This window comes from Emydura macquarii, unplaced genomic scaffold (genome assembly GCF_026122565.2).
Source record: "Emydura macquarii macquarii isolate MOO-44397 ecotype Brisbane River unplaced genomic scaffold, CSIRO-AGI_Emac_v2 contig_295, whole genome shotgun sequence".
In the NCBI taxonomy this organism is placed as follows: Eukaryota; Metazoa; Chordata; order Testudines; family Chelidae; genus Emydura; species Emydura macquarii.
Window position 1 is genome coordinate 12,472,597 of NW_027130432.1, and position 23,043 is coordinate 12,495,639.

General features: G+C 49.0%; 1 protein-coding gene across 1 annotated transcript; it reads left to right on the forward strand.

Moving 5' to 3' along the window:
- Positions 1-5,243: 5,243 nt before the first annotated feature.
- On the forward strand, positions 5,244-22,221 carry SPMIP8 (sperm microtubule inner protein 8). The gene is given in 8 exon segments (XM_067550083.1): positions 5,244-5,321; positions 7,221-7,452; positions 11,086-11,147; positions 15,911-16,085; positions 17,921-17,982; positions 19,649-19,713; positions 19,805-19,837; positions 21,931-22,221. Coding segments are annotated over 7 exon segments (651 nt in total). The 5' UTR covers positions 5,244-5,321; positions 7,221-7,229; the 3' UTR covers positions 21,962-22,221.
- The last annotated feature ends 822 nt before the right edge of the window (positions 22,222-23,043 follow it).

The following is a 23,043-nucleotide window of genomic DNA, read 5'->3' on the forward strand; positions in this document are numbered from 1 at the left end:
ATCACTGCTCTCTCCTCTCCCTCATTAGTGATCCGAACTCTCCACTGTTACTCAACTTTTTACCATAGTCCTCACTGTTTCTATTTAAAGAACCAAAATCTTTTCTTAGCAGAAACGGGGCCATGGCTGCAAAGTTCAAATTAGGATCCAAACTTTCCCAAAGTTTGTGGGTGTTTGGAGTCAAGATTTTGGTTTGGGTCCATTTACTTCCTCCCCTCCAATAGCTAAATTAAACAGGGACAGAGCTGGCATGCAATTGCTGACAGTCTGGAAGACCACAGAAGTTTCAACCACCTCGTCCTTCTCAGACCTCCTCTCCATATCCTGTCCTCCTGACATCATTCGCGGATTCTCCTGCTGGCCCAGTAGGTGGCTTCCTCATTTCACCCCTCTGGTTCCTCCTGACACCCGAGGGTGAAGTGCCAGCCATCATCCCAGCTGCTGCGGATTTAGGGGCAACGAATCTCTTCTAAACCATTCCCAGAGTGGGGGTCTCTCACATGGTAGCCTGATGGGCCACTGTCCAAAACACTCAGCTGACCACATTTCAAAATTGAAACAGACAGGCCATCACTCCTACTGCATGACCCCTCTCCACTCAGATAAATCCCAAGCAATCCCCGTCCTGCTTCCCTTCACCCACAACCTCAAAGACAGAATTTAAACATCAAAACCAAAGCAGAGGGTTGGAGTCAGTCTGTGGCTTTGGCTCTACAGCGAACGCCACAGGCTACCAACCCCCAGAGCTGTTGCCCTGTCACTTCTACTACACATCAGCCTCTCAGCTAGTTTCATCTTCTTCCACGCTCACTCCAGCCTCTTGGTAACAAGACTTACCACGGGGTGTAGTCATCTAGAGTAATGCAGAGGTTCCAATTTTACCTGTGTCATAGGAATTCTGCCAAAAATGCTCAAGAGGACAATAATTTAAGGAAAGGAGTTTGTTTCCTTCCCTGTTTACCTTGTAATCTATTGCAGCAGCGAGTGAGGAAGCCTGGATTTGTTACTGTTACACTGAGTCACTATAATCCTCTCAGGGGCTCTGCAGGGGATTAGCAGAGCACACCCTATGAAAATGGGATTAATGGGGTAGAGCTGTCCTATAAACCAGAGGCACATGACTGTCCCACAGCTCAGACATATGACCATTCCAGACCATAGGTGTGTGTAATGATGCTCCACAAAACCCAGAGGATAGCTGACCAATAGTAAAGTGTAATTTCTATTCACTTAGCCTTCTGCACTGTGTATCAGACCCAGATCTCTTCTTCTTAGCACGGCTGTCTCTGGGCACATATTCCTGTGAACCTGCAGATTCCTCATAATACTTGCCACAGCTGGAGACATTAATATTATAAAGCACAGAATCGATCCCAAAATTCAGGGTGCTAGGGCTGCCCCAAAACTCAGGTACCGACGACTATGGAGCTGTCCCAAAACTATAGGACTGCAGTTATCATAATCCTTTAGTACAGGGGTGTGCCCCCCAATTGATGTCTGCAAGACTATTGAAGCCCAGCGGCGCTGGAATCTAAGGCTGTCTCCTAAAGCCGGAGGCTGAAGGTGGGGGGCTGTAAATATTAGGGGCACAGGAAAGGAGGTCTGTCTAAAACCCGAGGGGTAGGATGATGTAATTGTAAGGCTCTGCCCTAACTCAAGATTGAAGACTACAGAGGGCTGCTCCTCCTCCCAAGGCTCCGTCCCCCCTATCACACATGGAGAGATAAGGCACAAGAGGTACAATGAGGGAGGGGACTGAGGATGTCATTGAGCTAATCCTGCATTTGCTGAGGCTGCCAGCTGCAGGCTGATCCATTTACTGCTGACCCTGTGAGGCTAACAGGATTTCCAGGTGTCCCTAATCCCTCCTTCTCTGTTTTTACGTGCGCCTTCTAGAAAGCAGAGGGCACTGAGTGAGGGTGCAGAATCCTCACTCCTTGGTTGGAGTGCCCAGGCAGAGAATCCACTTTCTGCACTCCTCCTGCTGTCAGCGGCGAGGTGAGTGGGTGCCAGGTAACAGGGATCGTCAGCCTGCATTAGCACTGAATTCAGGGCCTGGCATAGTGAAAGGCAGGTGGATTGCGGGAGCTGTAAATGCAACAGGCAGTGGAAGTGGGATGCTCAGCCTGCCTTGGATTAGATTTTCCCATGGTGCAATAGACTCCAGACCATGCCATTTTCCAAGAGTGCAGCTGTAACCCATGTGCCTTGTGCTGCAACATTAGAGGCTGGAAGACAGAAACCCCGTATCAACATACAGGCCTAACGTTCAAGCCACAGATTCAAAGATTTTAAGGCCAGAAGAGGACACTGTGACCATCTAGTCTGACTGTCTGTATAACACAAGCCCAAGAACTTCCGCCAAATCATTCCTCTGTGAACAGGAGCATTTTTTTAAAGAAAAAGTCTAATCCTGATTTTAAAAATGTCACGTTATGGAGAATCCACCACCACCGCTGGAAAGCTGTCCCGTTGGTTCATTGCCCTCCCTGTTAGAAATGTATGCTCTATTTCCAGGCTGAATTTGTCTAGCTTCAACTAAGCTAGTCAGCCAAAAGCCATGTCTATACTCTGGGGACTACTGCAGCACACTCTATGGTGCCATAACTGTGTTGACATCACCCCACAGCAATGGAATGGGATTTTTCTTTGCTGTAGGAACACCACCACCCAGAGCACTCATAATTAGGCTGACAGACAGAAGCATTGTTCCCTTGACCCAGCTGCATCTACATCAGGAGTTAGATCGACACAGGTATGGCATTCGAGATGTGGATTTTTCACACCACTTAGTGCTGTAGTTATGTCAACCTACATTTTAAGTGGCAACCAGGCCTAAGTCTACACCTCTGAGAATCAGGCCAATTTTCCTGAGGAGATCAGACCTGCCAATGCTTGTCAGATCTTGGGCATGCCTTTGACACACCCATTTCCAACACACACACACAAACCTGTCCCACCAAACTGCTGGAACCTCATGCACCCAACAAAGCTGCAGCTGCAATTACACCCTCTTCCCATCAGAGGCTGCCAAGAACAGCTATACTGAGTCAGACCAATGATCCATCTAGCCAGTATCCTATCCTCCAACAGTGGCCAGGGCCAGATGCTTCAGAGGCAGTGAACAGAAGAGGGCAATTATCAAGTGATCCATCCCCGAATGTCCAGTCCCAGCTTCTAGCAGTCAGATGTTTAGGGACACCCAGAGCATGGGATTGCATCCCTGACCATCTTATCTAATAGCCATTGATGGACCTATCCTCCATCAACTTATCTAATTCTTTTTTGAACCCAGTTATACTTTTTGCCTTCACAACATCCCATGGCAATGAGTTCCACAGGTTGACTGTGTGTTGTGTGAAGAAGTATTTCCTTGTGTTTGTTTTAAACCTGCTGCCTATTAGTTTAATCAGGTGACCCCCTGATTCTTGTGTTCTGTGAAGAGGTAAATAACATTTCCTTATTCACTGTCTTCATACCATTCATGATTTTATAGACCTCTATCATCTCCCTCCTCAGTTGTCTCTTTTCCAGGCTGAACAGTTTGTCTTCTTAATCTGTCCTCGTGTGGAAGCTGTTCCATACCCCTCATCATTGTGGTTGCCCTTCTCTGTACTCTTTCCAATTCTAATATATCTTTTTTGAGATGAAGCAACCAAAATTGCACGCAGTATTCAAGGTGTGGGCGTACCATGGATTTATAGAGTGGCACGATATTTTCTGTCTTATTATCTATATCTTTCCTAATGATTTCTAACATTCTGTTAGTTTTTTTGCCTGCCGCTGCACATTGAGCAGATGTTTTCAGAGATCTATCCACAATGACTCCAAGATCTCTTTTTTGAGTGGTAACAGCTAATTTAGACCCCATCATTTTGTGTGTGTAGTTGGAATTGTGTTTGCCAATGTGCATTACTTGCAATATTGAATTTCATCTGCCATTTTCTTCTGTGGTGCTAGGACAGCAGGCAGCCAGGCTGCCCCAGCTCCTACCCACTATCTGCTCCCTCTGGCAACCAGCATGGAGTGGGGAGGAGGCACCAGAGCCCCCTTGGTGCCCCCTGGCAGGGAGGGAAGGGGTTAGTGGAAACAAGGGGAGCAGAGGTTGGAAGGCAATACCACAGGGGTCAGAGGCAGATGCGGCATTGTTGGGACAGAGGATCCTAGAGCAGAGGGGTGGCTGGGTAGGTGAGAAAGTTGGGGGAGCCTCCCCATTGTATCATGTATGCAGCTGCTCTCTAGGCTCCAGGTGATCACTTCCCAAAATCTGCCCCTCCCCCCAAGACTCCCTATTTATCCCTGGTTCTCCCCCCACCTTTACTTCCCAGGGGTGAGGCTGTCACTCCCTTCCCACCTGCACCCACCCCTAGAGGGGACTGAGTCTCTGTTCTCATCAGGGGAAACATCTCCCTTGAAGCTGCACAAAGCTGAGCCGCGTTAGGTGCCTGAGTCTGGATGCGTGAGGAGCTCACTTTAGGTCACCAAGTTCATAAATGCTGGCCACAGCCTTCTGCTGCGTGGCTGGTGCTGCTTAGCCACAGCTGTTAGCAGGACGGGGCTGGCTAAGAGCATTATGGATGCCATTCAGACACCCACCTCCCTGAGCGCACAAACTGAGAGGCCCTTTCAAAATTAGTTACTCCTAAGAGTGAGCATTTGCCTTACCAAGACAAGGAGGCCAGATCCTTGACGTCAGTGGAGCTGCACTGATTGACATCATCTCAGGATCTGGCCCACTGACGAGATTGTGGAGGGGGGCAGGTATTTTCCTATCCCAGCAGCGAAACATTGGGTGCAGTGTCCTTAGTTTTCTAAGGTGCATAATTCCATATTAGCTTCCCCCACTGTACGTGGGGTGTTGAGGGTGCAGTTGGCACCATGATGGGTGAATCTGTCGGGTGCTATGAGACCTCTGCACTTGGGGATAGCGTTGGTTGTGGGATAATGCACTTTCACACGCCAGCGCTCTCCTCCAGGGCTGCTTGCAGGCAGCCACCCAGCTCTGTGACTTTTCTCCCTCTGAAAACAAACCGGCTCTTTATCAGGGAGCTGCAGCAGCCAGCTGGAGGCCTGCTGTGCTTGGAACTTTCCTTTCAGCCCTGCTGAATGGGGGTCACCAGTTACCAGGTAACTGCAGGGACACTGCTCTGGTTACTTAGCAACCCTGCCCTCATCACCTAACAACTACTTTTGATATTGGCTGCCTGTTGCCGTGGGGAAAAAGGGATTAGTAAACAGAATGACAGAAACCCACGTCTGGCCTCAGACAAGGCTCACACAATGCGAAGAAAGCTGAGAAAATAGGTATCGCTTCGGTTTAGGTATTTATTATTATTTACTATTTATGCTGTGGCAGCATCCCAAAATGTGTTAGGTTCTGTTTGTACAGACACGGGCCCCTGCGGGAGATTTATAATCTATCCTAAAGCTCTGGTGTTGCTTTTCCTCTGCACTGTCTTTGTAGTCTCTTTTGGTCAACACTGCTCACAGGGGAAGAATCTGAGGAGTCCAGCAAAACTTCCACATCCTGGGGCTGACGTCTCTCTCTTTTTAGAGCTGCAGGAAGCTTTTCTCCTGGGAGTTAAATGCTCATCATACAGCCGCACAGCCACGGGGAAAATTCACAATTAACTCCCTGCCAATTGTTTCCTGAATGCAATAAGATGCAAATTTCAGAGCTGCCCTCCTCCAGGTTCAGAGGAGTTAGAAGCCAAGATTTGAGTTCAGTCCTTTTTGGAGCGAGGGGTCAGCTGGCAGGTGGTCCAGATGTGGAGATGAACTTTCCCAAAGTTGGGGGTAATCCGAACCAGAGTGTTGATTCTGGCTGATTTCTGGTATGTGTGTGATTGAGTCGTTTGAAAGTGAAGAAAGACTTTGAATCCTAAACCAAAATAGTACATTTAAGGGCTTAATTGTGTCCTTGTTTTTCTAGGCTATTTTACTGGTTTACTGGTTACCATTAATTTTACTGGTCTAGGAGTAAGAGGTTTTCCATTGACTTTAATCAAGTTCTTCCCAACTTTGCAGATTAAAACTGTTCCTGACAAGCTTCCTCATGAGGCCGGCTTCCAAGCTCCCCTTGTTCTCTCTTTTTCTACCTCTCCTGCTTTGGAAAGTCCGAGAAATAGTCTACATTCCCTTTTTGCCTCATTTGCAGTCAGGTACCATTAGCAGATCCTGAGCACATTGTTATTTCTAAAGTGCTATAAGGGTTCCTGGCTCTTTCCAGTAGACCAGGTGCCATGCAAGACGGGAATCTCTGCCCTACAGAGTTTACAAACTAAGGACCCAATCCCACGGCCATTGCAGTGAGCTTCTTTCAATTGACTTCAGTGAGAGTTGGATCAGGCCCTAAAAAGTCATGGGCAGATCCAGTGCAGACCAGTACAAACAGAACAAAGCTGGGGTGGCTATTGGACAGTGCGGCTGGAACAATTCACAAGGGATGGCTCTGCAGGAGCATTGGGCTCACGTTAGCTAGGAGGCGGATAAGAAGGCACAGGGCAGCATAAGAAGGCACAAAGTGAGACATGGGCATAGGGCACAGAGGGCGCAGTCGGGGGAGTCCTGGGCCCAGTGCAGGTGTGATGGGCCACATTTTGAAAACGCCTCTTTCATTTCACGTTCAACAGCCTCTCCTGTGCCCCCAGAGTTCCCATTCACTTCCACTGGAGTGACAGGTGCTCCAGACCTCTGAAAAATCAGGCCGTCAGCATCTGAATTTGGCCACTGAAAAATGGAGGTAGAAGCCACTTCCAAAAATGTGATCCTCGGTGATTAAAGCCACTCCTGTCATCAGATGTGCATGTACACCACTCCCTGTGCCTTTATCAGGATTGCAGCGGGGTGTCTGAGCTCAGAGAGTGAAATGTTCCTCCAGGCCCTGTTTAATCACTTGCATGGTATGCCTGCCGTATGCCCAAGACCCTACAAGTTTTGAAGGGATTGAGGTGGGCACAGAGTGCCCAGCAAACATTCATTGGGCCATCTCCATTCCTTTCATTTGATACGACCGTGTATTGTTCCCTTTGCTAGCACACCTGCAACAAAACCAGGGAAATAAACAATGTCTCATCTCTAGGGGATTAACTGGATGTCCTGTACGCATCACGTCATCAGGACATGGCCTATCTGTCAGGATATAGGTACAACTGTTAACAAATAAATGTCATGTTTTTGTACTTGTCCTTTTAATTTTGCTTTCTCTTTGGCTTTGCTAGTTTACAGCAATGGCTCAAGTAATTGATTTGGTACCATGGCCTGACGATGGCCATCGTGTCTACACGGCCCCAGCTGTGCTCCTGCCCCTGGAACCTAGGACTGTCATGCTGGCTGGAGTAAAGGACAGGCTTTTCCACCCAGACCTGCCAACCTTACGTCGAATGGACATAGACTCAGCAGGGAACAAACTCCCAGATGAACATTCCAGGACAACCACCACGTGCACCAAAGGTAATGTTAGCACAGGGCTTTGACATACTCTTTTGGGAGGCAGTATAGGCCTGTGGATCATGCACAGAACAGAGACTCAGGAGACCTGGGTTTTATTGGTGGTTCTCCCAGTGAGTCGCTTCAGTTGTCTCATGGTAAAACAGAGATAACGATCCTCAGCCCCTTTGTAAATCGCTTTGAGACCCTGGGCTGCGAAGCACTATATAAAGTGTAAGGTATCACTAGTGCCTGTAGCACTATTTCTCCAGCTCCGACATTCTCCTTTAGTCTGTCTCCTATAAAACAGCAGTCTGGTGTTCAAAGATGCTGAGTCCCTACAACTCCTCCTAGTGAATCTCACATTAGCTGTGGATGCTCAGCACTTCAGAAAATCAGGCCGCAAGGTCTCTGCCTCCCTTCGGCATGTATAATGCAGCCATAGGTAACACCGGGGCTGCCCCAGAGCACTCTTATGGCCCAGGTCACATGGAAACTGCTGTGAGGCACTTGACTAACGTGACTTTCTTCTGTTACGTCATGCAGTGTCTATGCACCCTGTGGCTCTGGCATTGCCTGAGGGGCTCACCTAAATACGCAGCCTGCCCGCAACTATTTTACTGCTGTTTGTGTGCAGCAGGTGCACAGACAGACAGGCAGTCCTACCAACATGTATTCAAACTAAGATCAGGCCACCACATCCCAGTGTAACTTCTCACTTGTACGCATGCACTTACAAACATGGCATTGCCAGAGGTTCTACTGTAATCTTTGCCCCGGCTCTGTAGAAAGACAGGCTCATCTGAGGTTTGCATAGCTGGGTACATTCCCTAGTCTCCAGGCTGATCCCTGAACCCACAGCCAGCAGCTTTTCAGTACTTTTCGGAAGATGGGACCCCCATGCACGCTTCTCAGAGGTCAGCCGTGGGCTTCCTTCCTTCAGGAACACTTCCTGCCCCCATTCACAATCCGTGGTTCAGATCAGCTTTGATAAAACCAGACGTGCTTGTCTTAGAAAAATGAGGGGAAATCAAACTAAGTAAAAGTTAAGCAGCATAAGACATGACTGCCTAGAGACTTCACAAAGTCCACGCAGCCCGGCCGCATCCCATAGTTAGTGTCTATGGATAGGAGCCTTTCATCTCAGCCACGGGCTAGATTGCTCTTGGCAGCAGCATGCTGGGTTCAGACAGTGCCAGTAGCAGTACACGTCTCCCCTTGGCTCCTATCCTCTCTATAGATTTCAGCTCCTTTGTCAGGGGATGTCAAAATCCCTCATTACAATTCCACACCTCCAACCAAGCCTCCCTGCTCAGTTAACACTCAGACTTTGTTAATTCAGGTTCTGATCCCCACTCCCCCAAACTGAGAGAAGCTCCTCCCCGCAACAGCGGTGTAGTTAGCATATCAAAGCGCTCTCTTCATCCTCTATTAGGGCTGGGGGAATACGCAATTAACAATATCCTCCTAAAGGTGTTGTTTGGCTTCATGGCAAGACAACTGCTCCCGCTGTGAGTGTGAGCAAACTTTTCCCTTTCAATAAGAGTTTTAGCATTTAAAATGCCACAGCCACTTAGACAGTGCCTTTGTTTTCCTGCCTGAATGACTGGGTTAGTATATTCATTTACCTTGTCTACACACGGAAGTTGAATCAGTTGGCTTGTCTACATGGGGAAATTTCCCAGCATAATTATACAAAGCAGTATAAAGAGGTTAAGCTAAACTGGAAAAAGATACATTCTGGAATAAGAGTGTGGCCTTCACTCAGTTAATCAACACCTGGATTATCTTAGTCCAGGTGTGAGCAGTCACATTGCAAAATCTTACCGCATCCTCACTGGGGCTGCACTCACCTGTGTGCGTCAAAGCCTTCTCAGGGCTCTCCCTATGGGTCTTCATGCTGCAGTAGGATTTCTTTCCCGATGAATTTGTGGAAGAACTTGTCTGTCTTACTTGGCACAGGAGGGGATTGTGGGAAGGCATTGGACAACTCTCAGCACTTGAGTGGGTTAGCCTGCGTCCTCACTGCAAAGTGGGCATTAGCAGCCAAAGAGAAAATGGCACCCCCTCCGAGTGCTGGAACCTGCTGTCCAAGCACCTACCCCCCCATGGAACAGCGCTGACCCTTCAGACTCCCCGGCACTTAAACACACCCCTCTTCCAGAATTCCCCCCCGAAAGTGTGATTTGTGAAGCGTCTGCTTATGGTCTAACTCTCTCTGGGACACACAGCAGTTGCGAAGCAGTCAATACGCACGCACTTTGTCCAGTCAAACACCTGTATGCTCGCTACATACCAGGTAAAGCACAGGGGAGTACAGATCCTACAAAACGATAAAACACCCTAAAGGCAGCGTCCCTCCCAAGCTCATCCTTCCTTTGGGAGATCATCTGTGTTCCATCAGGCAGGCAGAGTCAGTCCCCCTCCCCCTTGCCTGCCTTGCACCTTGCAACAGCCACCCACATCTTAATCTGGTGCAAAATGGCTTCCCTCCCCCATTCAGTTTTCCCCTGTGATGAGTCCCTTTATAGACTCCTGCTGGGGTCACCTGCCTCTTCTGTTCTGCCTTTTGGTAAGTTTCCACTGCTCTCGAGCCCCACTCCCTTCAGACCAGAGGCAGACGTGTCTTTTGCTATCTAGAACAAACCCATTGTCCCAAGACGTTTTCCCCCATCAGCTTGTTGGGTGCTGCTGATCACTCTCCTGGTCTCAGGCCTGGCAGAGACATGCCACAACGCTGCTAACTCCGGGTGGATCCAGATACACAGAGGCTTTCCTTGATGCTGTAATTTCATGATCTAACTTTATCAAATCAGCAACAATTCAGAAGTGGTGCAGTCATGCAGACAGACCCCTCCACTTCATCACACCCATCTACACTAACATACCTACTCTTGTTACCACTGCTGAGGGAGCACTCAGGATGGCAGGTTTCCTGGGCAGTCTAGCATACAGAAAGCCTCCGTGGCCCTTTCTGTGCTGGAGTCTCAACACAGTTCCTGCTGAACCAGTTTTTACCACTATTTTTTATTAGTAGTATTTCAGAAGAGCCTAGAGGCCCCGATGAATATCAGGGCCCGATTGTGCTACGTGCTGTACAAACACATAGTGAGACTGAGTTCCTGTCCCAAGGAGCTTATGTCCTAAACAAACAAGACAGATGTAGGGTGGGAGGGGAAACTGAGGCACAGAAAGAAGGAGTGACTTGCCCGAGATCACCAAGCAGGTCAGTGGCCAAGCCAGGCACAGAACCAAGGTCTCTTGTCTCTTAGCCTGGTGTCCTACCTCATAGACCGCACTGCCCCTAGCATGGTTTTAATCAGCATGGGTGGGACCAAACTGTTTTAAAGTCATTTTCAAAAGTTCCATTCAGACATAGGTACTGTTCCATTGCAGGACCCCAGGACTCACTCTAGGACTTTGGATCACTCCAGGTTTCCAGAAAATATTCTAAAATATTTTGGCCCTGTGCATGCACTGGCTGGCCAAGCTGTGTCCAGAGCCAGTTCAAACTCAGTTTTCAAACAGGCTCCAAAGCCCGATGCTTTGTCTTGGACACGCTCCTGAGCCAGACAGGAGGGTTAGGCCTGGTCTCCCATCTTTAGAAGTGACCAAGAAGGCCGCAGTCCTCATTTCTCTCCTTTCTGTTTCCTGCAGAGGGTTTTGCAGGCACGTCCTTCACTCTGGTGGGAGTCCCCAACAAGAAGCTCCCATCTCTGGTGAGTGACTTCAGCCAAATGAAGCAGCGTTATGAGGGACACTTACACATCTGTCGACGTTCTGAGGGGCTGAGGCTACAGCTATACTGATGGCGGCAAATTCGCTGCCGTCAGATCGATTTCTCTGGATCGACTGAGTGGTGAGTGAAGACCCGCTCAGTAGATCCAGAAATCGACATACTAAGACCATCTTCACAAGTGGCGTAGCGCTGCGTCGACGGGAACACGGTTCCCGTCGGCGCAGTGCAGTGAAGACGGTGTGCAGAACAAAAGCAGAGAAGCCGACAGGAGTTACACAAGTTTTTTGCGTAGCTTGCGTAACTCCCGTCGACTGCTGCCGAACCCCGGAGGTAAGTGGAGACAGGGAATAAGTCCTGGCCTTCATGTTACTCACTTGTGCCTTCCCCTCCCTGTAAGCTAAATATCATCCATATCCACCTCTGCATAAGCACTGAGGGACCTTCAGACATTAGCCAGCATCAGCCATTTGCTCAGCCCTGGGCAAACAAATAAGAAATACAGTCCCTGTTCCAAGCCACTTACAATCCAAAACAGGTGCAGACAAACCAGATCATGTCTACACTAGAATAATGGTCTGTTTCCACCACTGATTCCCAGATTGCCCCCCGACTGGGGCTGAAAATAACATGGCTGCTAGTAGACAGGGCCAAATCAGTTTCAACACCAGCTACAGAGACATGCCAAACACCTCCTTCCAACCAGGCCAGAGCATCCTTTCTGAAAAAGGTGTCAAACCGTTTGGTCCATTGTTTCAGCCTTGGTTGAAGGAAGATGCAGGGAGGAGAACTGTGGCTGACATCCATTACCCTTGTCTATACTGGACTATTCAGTTTTCCCACCACTGCTACCATCAACACAGCTCCAGCAGTGGGAGCCTGAGTGTAGACAGGACATCTTAACCACCATGTTGTTGGACCAGACCTGGGTAGGGTTAGATGACATGGTAGTTAAAACACCAACAGAGGCTACTGAAAAAGAAAAATAGTTCAACTCTACAGGAACTGTTTAAAAATATAGGGGAAGTGGTTATTATGGAAAAAAATAACGCACCAATTGCATACTGTGCTGAGGTGTGTCACTGTGATGGGCTGTATAAAACCCTCACTGGACAGCAAAGGGTTAAAGAGCAGTTCTGGGCTTGGGAGGCCCCGCCCCGATGCCCTTGCGGAGCATTCAAGGGAGCTGACCACTCAGTTGGGGGCAGACAGGACAGAGAGAAGGAGTTGCTCTGAGAGTGCAGCAGCTCCAGACTGGGAGAAGGAATGGTGGTGAGCAGTAGTCTTTGCAGACCAGAGCCAAGCACAGCCCGCAAGATAGCACTTACGGGGACAAACTGCAGCACACTGTAGGAAAGAGGGGCATAGGAAGTGACCCAAGGAGGCTGACTTGAGGTGCTCCAGGGTGGAAGATGCTGGACAGGCCCTGGGTTGAAACCCAGTAGAGCGGGAGGGTCTGGGTTCTCCTACCTTCTTCTGCAACCACTGAGTGGGGTGACTGCTGGGAATTAAGCCAGGTGGGTCCAATCAGCCAGTTAAGCTGCAAATGGGGAAGATTTAAGCTGGGTAGAGTGCTAATGAGAAGGAAGCTTGCCTGTGAGGGAACCGGCAGGGCTTCTCTAAAGCCAGGGGGTAGGCTGCAGAGAGGAAGCCTGCAGTCTCTGTCCCTGAGGTAAGAGAGAAGGAAGGAAGAGGGGGGAAAGGAACACCTGCGAAAGAGTTTACCTAGCCGTCCTAAGAGAGGTAGTCTCACTAGGGAGACTGGAGAAGGAGAAGCGTGGGGAAGCAGGGTAGGAAGTAGTCCAGGGAAGAGAGTGCTAAGGCAGGTGTAGCCACACACCTTGACTGCTTGCTGCAGAGCCCCGGGCTGGAACCTGGAGTGGAGGATGGTTCTGGGTCCCCCTGCCTCCCCACTGCAGAGTGGTGTTGCTAGAGGCAGTGACTAGGAAGACTGCCGGAGTGACATAGGGCCGTGGGCATGAGGAATGCCTGATGCTGCTGGTGGAGAGAGACTTTGAAAGACTCCCCAGGCAGGGGAATCACAGGGTGATCTGGCTGGAGAGCTGAGTCAGGAAGCAGCCCCACTGAAACTCCAGGAGCAAGAGGAGAGTTGCAAAGGTAGAGGAGAAAGGAGGCACTGAGCCAGGTGGAGCTAATCACCAGAAGAAGGAGCCACCTAGCTGTGAGCAGAGTGCACTGTGACGCAGACCCAGCAAAATAGGGGACAAAGGGATACTTAGATATTTTGTTTCCATTTATTCAATACTCCGGGTACACTCACCTGGCCAAAAAACCAGCACATCTGTCCAATTTTTTTTAACATTAACATTTGACAGACATGCCTGGTCTGTTAAATGTGTGTAATCAGAGATTTTACGCAATAAAAATCACACCAAAACCCCCAAACAGCTGGCCCATGTAGCTAGAACCACGGGAATTTGGAAGGCAAAATATCTCTGCCCTAAATCTCATTTGTACAAAGATGAGTTTTAGCACTCTGGCAGCTTAAAAGGTTTTTCCACTTGCTTTAAGAACCCTTTGTGCTGCAAGAGACACATAAGATGCCTTAGTATAAAGGAGACTCAGGGCCCTAGTGTAGATAAATCTTTGGACAGCTGGTGGTGAGTATCTCCATGTGGTCAGGACATCAGCTGCCATGTGGGGCAGGGCCCATTGCTGTAAGGCTTTGGGGAAGAATTGTGTTGATGAGAAAGGATCATTTAAGGAAGGAGTGGTGGGAAGGCACAGTGGGACTGAGAGTGGCAGGAGAATAAAAGGTGTAATTGAGATTGTAAATACATTTGTTTCTTTATGATATATTTGGCTCCGATTTCTCCTGAATGTCGGTGTGTGGATCTTGTTCTCTGTTTGGGCACTGGGGGGCAGCTTGAGCTCAGTTTTACTTCATGGCTCTCTGTCTGAAGTCAGATTTCTCAGAACCTACCTGCAAAGACCAAACAGAGATAAAGAGGGACTCATATATAAGCTGCTCACCCTCTAAGCAGGATTACCCTGCGCCCCACTTCCCATCAAAGGTGGATCCATCTGGCTTTTACTCCAAGCTCTGTTAAGCTTTAGTCTTTCCTGTTTCAGAACAGGCGCGAGTAGCTTGCAATCACTTTTTATCAGCTCACGCACTGACTAGTTAACTCCTTTGCCTCTGAATTCTTTGTTACCATGTGCTATAATTGAGGGGATTAGAGGTTAAGGCAGCCGGATAGCTTCCACAGGTACTGTTATCTGAGGATTTTAGAATCCAGAGCAGCCGTTCATAAAAAAACTTCAGAGATGTAAGCAACGTGGACAGTGGTGATTTTGTGGTGGAAGAAGGTAAGGATGCTGGATTGTGCCATAAAAAGATGTTTGTACTGAGCAAATTCACAGGGAAAGCAGCCATTCATTTCAGATGCTCAAACCCCAGCTTAGCCCTAGAAGTGGGATCAATTTCAGAGCAGGTAATGTGATGCCAGTTATTAGACCAACACACCCTTTGCAGTACACCAGCTGACAATCATTGGGACATGTATTTGCTGGCCTATTCCAAAGCAGTACATTGTGTACTTTTAGTAACCAATACAGATACTAATATTTTCTCTATATAAAGGGCATGTGATGGCATGGGACGTGTGTAGGAACCAGAAATCCTGATGTCCAATCCTGGCTTTGATGCTGAGTGGCTTTGAGTATGTCACATCACTTCACTGCGCCTCAGTTGTTCCTATTATGCCTTGTCCACACTAGCATTTACGCTGGCAAAACTTTTGTCGCTCAGGACTGTGAAAAACACCCTGAGCAACATACGTTTTGTCGGCATAAGCACTTGTGTGGACAGCTGTATGTCGGCGGGAGAGCATCTCCCACCAAAATAGCTACCACCGCTCATGTAGGTGGTTTTATGATGTCAGTGGGAGACCGTCTCCCATCAACATAATGCAGCTACACAGGCACTCTGACAGCGGCATAGCTGTACCGATACAGCTAGCCCTTAGTAAAATAGGGATGACACTCTCCCTATCTCACCGAGCTGAGCTCTTATGGAGATTGATGTTACTTGACAGTTCTGTAGCATGTTTCCTTCGAAGGCTCTCAAAGCACATTGCAGACACTGATGAGCTGATGTCCATGAAGCCCCTGCTAGGCAGGTATATATTAGCAGCTCCATATCGCACATGACGGGACTGAAGCACGGCGAGGATAATGAAACATAGGTTCAGCAGGGAGTTTCTAGCGGCTGTGTTCTCCCTTGGGCCAGAGCCTCAAAGGTATTTAGCTGCCTAACACCCATTGAAATCAGCGGGAATTAGGCACCTAAATGCCTTTAAGGATCTGGGCCCTTAAGTGCAAGATTGTTCTTCCCCCATTAATCAGTTAGGGTTGCAGAGCTCTTTGCCGAGTCTATAGAATTCTGACTTACACATATTTGCTGCATAAAGATAAGCCACCCAGCCAAAATGGAGCCAGGCCCCTGTCAGGTGGACGTGGCTCAGTCTGACTGTAAAAAAAAATACCAGCATGAAAACACGGCTCTGGATTTTCTACCCACTGGTTGCAGGTTAGGGGGAGGGGACTAAAGTCATGAAATGGGAGGGCTGTCTACTGTTGTATTTGCCTGCAGGTGGAGAGCAGCATGGGACTTTGCTGTGTATCCTGCACCTACTCCTCCCTGCTGAGCCCCACGCGTGTAATTCCAGGGCCTGCCCCAGATGGGAGCCGGGAGTGACATCTCTCCTTTGCTTTGCTACTCAGGGAATGACCGAGCTGGGCAAGTCACTCACTGCCAGGTACTGAGCAGGGAAGATGGCTCCGCTCACTCCCAGCACCAATCAAGAGGAATGGCCCAGCTACACGCGTGCTATGGATGACTGGTCACGATTCGTCTCTTCTGCTGGAGAATTCAAGCTACCCAGCGTGAATAAGAGAGGTACAGCCGGGCACATGGTAGGGGCAAAGCCTCCCTTTGAAGGAAGAAAAAGCCATCATCAATTAGTCTCTTAGCTAGGCCATTCTACAGCCCTCGTGCTGCACGTTGGGGTGACGGACTCAGATGCTGCCTATTCCTTTTGAGGTCCCTATTAAGGTTTAAATGGCTGGAGGCTCTTCAAATGAGCACGATGAAGCCAGGTCAAGACTTCACTTATAAAATTACAGCTGTGATACTGAACAACACAACACCACAGGAGCACCAAGATATTGTATGTGCCACTGCCTTGTGGCTCGGCCAGGCTGTTGTAAGTGTGGCATTTTCCCATGTGTGTGCATGCTGCATCACAGCCAGCTTCTATGCACACTAAACTGCCTTCTCTTTTTGGATTAGCCACGCTGTCAGATCAGGCTACAGCCCCAGCCCAAGGTACAGATGAGCCTGATGCAGAAATCCACTCACCCTACCTGTCTTTTCCAGAATAAATTGCTAATGACCCAAGCCCAGCATAGAATGTGATTACGCAGAGTTTTTGTTTTAGTTGCCATGTATGTGGTATTCTAGATTCTTACCTTTCATTGTAAAAATATTAAGGCCTTGTCTATACTAGCACTTAACCCAGCAAAACTTTTGTTGCTCAGGGGTGTGAAAAAACACCCCCTGAGCGACATAAGTTTTGCCGGCAGAAGTGCTTGTGTGGACAGCGCTGTGTCGCTGGGAGACGCGTTAGTGCCGCTCATTTAGGTAGTTCTATGATGTCGGTGGGAGAGCTCTCTCCCATTGACAGAATGCGGCTACAGAAGTGCTCTTGCAGCCGCACGGCTGTGCTGATACCGCTGTGCCGCAGCAAGTTTTAAGTGTAGACTCGCCCCTTCGTGTCTAATCCTTATGGCTGTGAAGAAAACTTTCTGGGTGTGAAATGAATGTGACCCATGCAGTGCCTGAGTCTGCCGACAGCTTGAACCAATAGCTCAGAAAGGTGTGAAAGCTTCTACTGGTCTCCACGGGGTGTTAACTGCGGAACTTAGTGAGGGCATCTCAACACTAGCAGCTTGCTGATCACTTGCACAGAATGGGCTTCCTACAAACCACCCCCGGCCCTGCATGCCACAAGCCCCAAATGTAGTACAGAAATTGACAGCAAACTGCCCAGGGCAGATGTGAGGGCAGTGTAAAATAAAATGAAATTAAGTTAAACAAGGGCACTCAACTGCTCTGGTGATAGGCATCACGTCAACACGGGGCTGGCTGGAGCTGTGAGGAGGAAAGGGCTGCAGTGGCTGTTGCTTTATTATTTCATTTTACATGGACACTGGCGAACAGGGTGAAGCGCTTCTTGACAGCACAGAGGCCATCAGGTGGGACATGCAGACTGGAGCGCCCTCCCCTTTTCTCCCTCCTCCATCAGCGCACACTGGGGGGCACAGAAATAAGTTACAGACGGGGTAGCCATGTTAGTCTGTTTTCAGCAAATCAGTGAGAGTTCTGTGGCACCTTAAAGACTAACAAATGTATCTGGACATAAGCTTTCGTGGGCAGAAACCCACTTGCATCTGACGAAGTGGGTATCTGCCCATGAAAGCTTATGCCCAAATACATTTGTTAGAAATAGGTTCGGCTCTTGCCGCCAACCATAGGCGTCTATAGAGCGCAGGTGGGATATTCACAATGAGGAAATCACTCTTTTCACATTCCTATTTGTTGCCATCCTCAGTTCTCTCCTGGGTATTGCATCAGGATCCGGGAGGCTATCAGTTAAAGCCACAATTAAAATGTTAGAGGGTGACAGGGCTGGGGGTACTAGTGATAACGTGCACCTTTCTCTCTCCCCACAGTGCTCGGGTTCAGCTGTTACGCTGTTAGGTACTTAAAGCCAGATGTGTCTCAGACGTGGAGGGTAAGGAGTTCTCTGTCTCACCGGGGTGCAGTGAGGCTGCCTCCTGCTGGAAGCCCAGGGGATTGCACATTGCCTGGAGAAAAGTGGCATTTTTGTTGATCTCCTCAAGATAGTCTTTTGGCATCAACGCATGATGGGATCTCAGCCATGACCACCCTGCCCTTTCCATATCGCTCACTAGGGTGAAGGTCCTGGCTAGAGGGGAGGGGAATTTGAGGAGTTCCCAGTATGGAAAAAATTGAGACCCACTGGATTAGTGGAACGCTATCATGTGCAGGAGGTCAGACGAGATGATCATGATGGTCCCTTCTGGCCTTAAAGTCTGAGTCTAATTCACTTCTGGAGTCTGTTGGCTGATGCAGGGAAGGCTCTTATTGTAACTTCATAAACATGAGGAGGAAAAGGCCTTTTCTTCATAGCCTGGTAGAATCATAGACACCCCCCTCCCAAGAGGGTTCTCAAATTTACTTCTCTCTTTTACCAATTGTGACTGTAGTTCAGATCCCATGCTGGACTTTACCTCTGCAGAGAATTCAATTTCACCATTCCCCACCCCACAGGCCTCCCGGGATCAACTACTCCAGATACCAGAGCCTGACTCTCCCCAGGCACAGTTATGTGTACACTCACCCCCGCCCCCAATGTGGGTGCACCAGTGGGGGGGGGGGGGGCGGCTGCGTGTGTACAGGCCGGGTCCCTCTGGAGATTTGGGGCCGGAGATATATGGAAAAGCTGTCTGAATGGGGAAGGGGAGGTCAGGAGGAAGAAGAGAAAGAAAGGAGCAGGCAGCTGCCGACTGGTAGGAGTATCTTTATAATACCAACACCGTCTCACCAGTAACTGCAGCTATAACAGACCAATGCTGCCTAAATCACAGGAACTGAACAGGGAGGTGGCTCATTCCTTCACAGTAATAATCACCACCACTTCCAGACTGAACCTGCTATCCTGAAAGCTTCTAAAGCACTCTACAAGTTGTACTGCACACTCCCTTGCCACTAAAATGCAGCCACCTCTGGGGTGGAACACAGCAACCCATCTGCACCTGCACCAAGGTTTTTTACACTTGTTTCAAGAAGGGGAGATGCCATCTGCTCTTCAGCGACCACATCAATGAGGTTTTACATCTCACTTGAGCAAATTCCTGAGCACCAGAGAGGCATTGGCTCAGGCCTCACTGAGACAAGAGCACCACCTATTGAAACACGTGCACCACTGCCTACAGCATCTGGACTTTCCAGGTTTGTCCCATCCAAAGTGTGACTTGATTTGGCACTTATTAGCTTCCACAGACTTTGGAAGGAGGTCTTCCCAGGTCACAGAAGAGGTTTTTAGGTACCTTTATTCTTGGGGAAACACAATTTCAATTCCTTCTCTGACAACTAATGCAACCGTTACAACCTGCCAATTTAAATCAGATGTGACTCTGTTGAAGTCAGTGGAATTACACAGGGGTAAAATGGGTGTGAGAGGAGACTCATACAGCAAGTCAGCTAGGGGGCTGCTATGAAAAGCAATGGGAAACGTGACATCCACACATCGTGGTAAGGAGCAGCTGGACTCTAGTGGGTAGGCAGGTGGCAGCAAAGAGGTGCAGAAGGTAGGGGGGTGCTAATTGGTACAGTGACCATCTCTGATCCCCTCTCTCTGTGCTGTGTCATTCCAGTACTGCCTCAATCAGAACCCCAGCCTGGACAGATATGGGCAGAAGCCCATTCCTTACAACAGCACGTAAGTAGCCCCGAGCGCCCCAGCACAGGCTGCTGTCGTCACTCCTTTGTGCCTTTCTGTGAGTTACACCCTGTCTTCTGTTCCTTTGCAGCAATATCTTCAGGAGCTTTGGGTCAGCATACAGGTAACTGGCAGAGATGCTTCTGAATCCAGCAAGTGGGCCAAGCCCAGTAGTAAAAGGGGGGAAGATATGGGGAGGCCATGAATGTGTGGAGTGATGGGCTGAGCCCTGGGGGAATGGCATTCATGGAGGGCAGTAATGTGCTTGCTCTAGCCCTAGGGAAGCTGGCTGTAGGGAGAAGAGTAATTTGCATACAACCCCTTGTCACCCTCCCTCTGCCAGACATTCCCAGAGGGCCAGACAGCAAACTCCATACTCTCCTCAAGGGACTACGGAGGTGAATAACTTAACTGGTCACCAATGGAAGGACAGGGTTCACAGCCTGGCTCAGAAGCACACCACCGCCAGCCTTGTGCTTATAGCTGGGTAGGAGACAAATTCCACACATGCCCCATTTCTGATTTGCAAGTGCTAATCAGATTCTGCATGCACAGACAAGATAGGGGCCAGATGTCCTACTCTGGCTTGCTGAAGGGTGGGATAATCCTAACCCATCTGCCTTTGGCCTAGCCTAAACGTGGACAACAAAATGCTACTGTGCAACATCACCATCATACCAAACAGCTGGCACTAAGGCAAAACACGGTCCCCACCATGAGCCTGTGCAGAAGGCTAGCACCCACAGGGAAAGCAGTGAATCATTCCACCTAAGTGAATCATTTATCCTCCATCTCTTTCCCATTTAATATCCTTGACTCTGGAAGAGGCATGTGTGCATACAGTGTATGCAAAGCCCTTACAAGCAGTATTGTGTCCGCTGCAGCAGAGTATATTAACACCACACCGTGGTTGAGAATTTTACAGCACAGCACTCAGAGAATTTAAAAGTTATGGTCCTGATACCAAGTGCAATTCCTCCCCCTTTGTCAATCACTAGTAGCCTGCTTTAATGTCTAGGATTGCCATAACTAAACCAACATGTGGCTGTATGGCATTGCAGACAGCTGTGGCAAGTTCTAAGTTTTTTCATTTGCAGAGTTTTGTATTTCCCTGCATGCTATTAACATGGCACAGGGCTTTCCAGGGGATAGATTTTTAGTTGAAATCAGTCCATGTCAAGTTACATGCTTTGTAATAAATACAGATGTCAATTCGATGTAATTCCAGTTAGGTGTAGGCGCTCAAACACTGATCCCATGCTAAAATGAATTCATTCAGACATGCACATACAGGAAGCAGCTCCTTGGGTGTGCATGCAAGACATTTGAAGAAACAGGTTTGTTTGTGGAAGTTCCTGCTAGGTGAGAGAGAGCCTGGCACCCCTAGGATAAGACAACAACGCTCACCTGACTCGTTGGTCCCAAATATTAGTCGGGGGCATGTTTGCACTGCAGAGTTAAAGGATGCAAATCCCTAAGAAGAATGAGGAAAGCTGAGGCAGAAGGGACAGAGGCCCGTACAAGAAGAGAAGGGGAGAGTCAGTCCATGGAGCGGATAGAGAATGGGTGGGACTCAGGGAAGGAGACAGAAAGCAGATTCTCTTCGGAACAGACACGGGAAAGGGAAGTGGCCAGGTGGGGAAGAAAGGCTAAGGCCTAATACACCGAAAGTCCATGGAAAGCTGGGAGGGGCAGGGGTAGGGAGCTAGAAGAGGTTCCTGGAAGGGGAAGTAGTTTCTCTGATTTAGATCAAAGTCTTATGTTCTCTAAGACCTTAACATTCTTTGATGGGCAAGAGTGAAGGATTTCATACCAGAGGAATGTTTCTGACATGCTTAGAGGGTGGGGGGGGTGGAATTCCCGAACAAGGTCCATCCCATCCTAAGGCTAAGTGAGGTGGATACTGCATGGGATTTAGAGCCTGCTCATTGTCTGTTCACTGAGTGCAAACAACCGTGGAACGCAGCACAGTGCTCGGAGTACCAGAGATGCAGCTAGTACAGGTGTAGGTTGCAGAGGGTTTCACAATATGCCATCTCAGGAACTGATGCAGATTTGCTGCCTCTAGCTCCAGGGGAGTGAAGTGCTCCACTCAGCACCGTCAGGGGCCCAGGCCAGGATGGCCTTTATTCGTGGAAATTAGTGGGATCACAGAGTGAAGGCATTTAAAGCCATTGGCCAGGCTTCATCAGATGCTGTGTCTGTTTTCCTTCCCAGCCGCTCCCATTACCTCCAGCCCTGGCGCTAGACAGCAAGAAACAGGGACGGGTGTGGAGCCCAAGGTGATCCTGTTTGGCCTTTGGCAGCCAGCTTCAACAGCCAAGGCGAATAAGATGCGATGGCACCATGGGGAAGGCCAGTAGATATTCAGTGCATTTCCTCACCAATAAAAACCTCTCTGAAAATGTCTAAATATAAAGAGGAGGATGAAGGAGGGGCTTCTTGGGGATCTTCAGACCTTTCTCCCCCCTTCCTGCCATTCAGCCTGAGCAGTGAGGAAGACAAGAATGGAAACAATAGCCAAGGCCCTTTGGCCTAGGAGTTGGTGGGAGCTGAAAAAGAAAGACGTTTGCTGGACCTTTTCAGAGATGCACCAATCAATTACATGCAGAAGCACCAAAGGCCCCAATCAAGTATCAGGGCACCATTGCGCTAGGGGCTGTACATGTATAATAAAGATACACGCTCTTCTCCTTCCCTGCCACCCACATGTAGCTCAGACAGAGAATGCTGAACAGTGGGGCTATCCTTATCTTGTGTCCTGCCTCTTGGAGATGTCCATAGTATCCCTGTTCCCTCTTTCACCCTGCCCCTCCCACCCATCTAACCTGCCAGCCTTTACTTCCCATCATTCACTGGGATAAAAGCTCATCTCTCACCCATTGAGCCCCACCTCCAGAGCTCTATTGATGGGGCTCTCTCTCTCCCAGCAGATACCCTGTCTTCCCACAGCTCCTGCGAGAGGCATTTCCATACCACTCCCCTGTTCTTCACTGCGCAGAACTTCCCAGCCCAGCTCCCTGGGGCTGCTTGCTAGTATGGCAGGATAGGCAGAGCAGGGTGGATTCAGTAATAGTTGGAAGGTGCCTTTAAAATGGGCACAGGCCAAGACTGGACCATTTAAACTTGGGTGAGTCAGCCTCTCTGGCCTCAGTTTCCCCCTGTGAAAGGGGGACAGATATTTGCACTGCCCTGCCTCCCAAGAGTGTCAAGAGGATAAATACATGAACTGTGAGAGGCTCCAATACTACACCTGTGGGAGCGAGATGCATCCCAGAGGTAGACAGACAAACCAGGTGTAACAAAACAAAACAAGTTTTTGGAGAACAA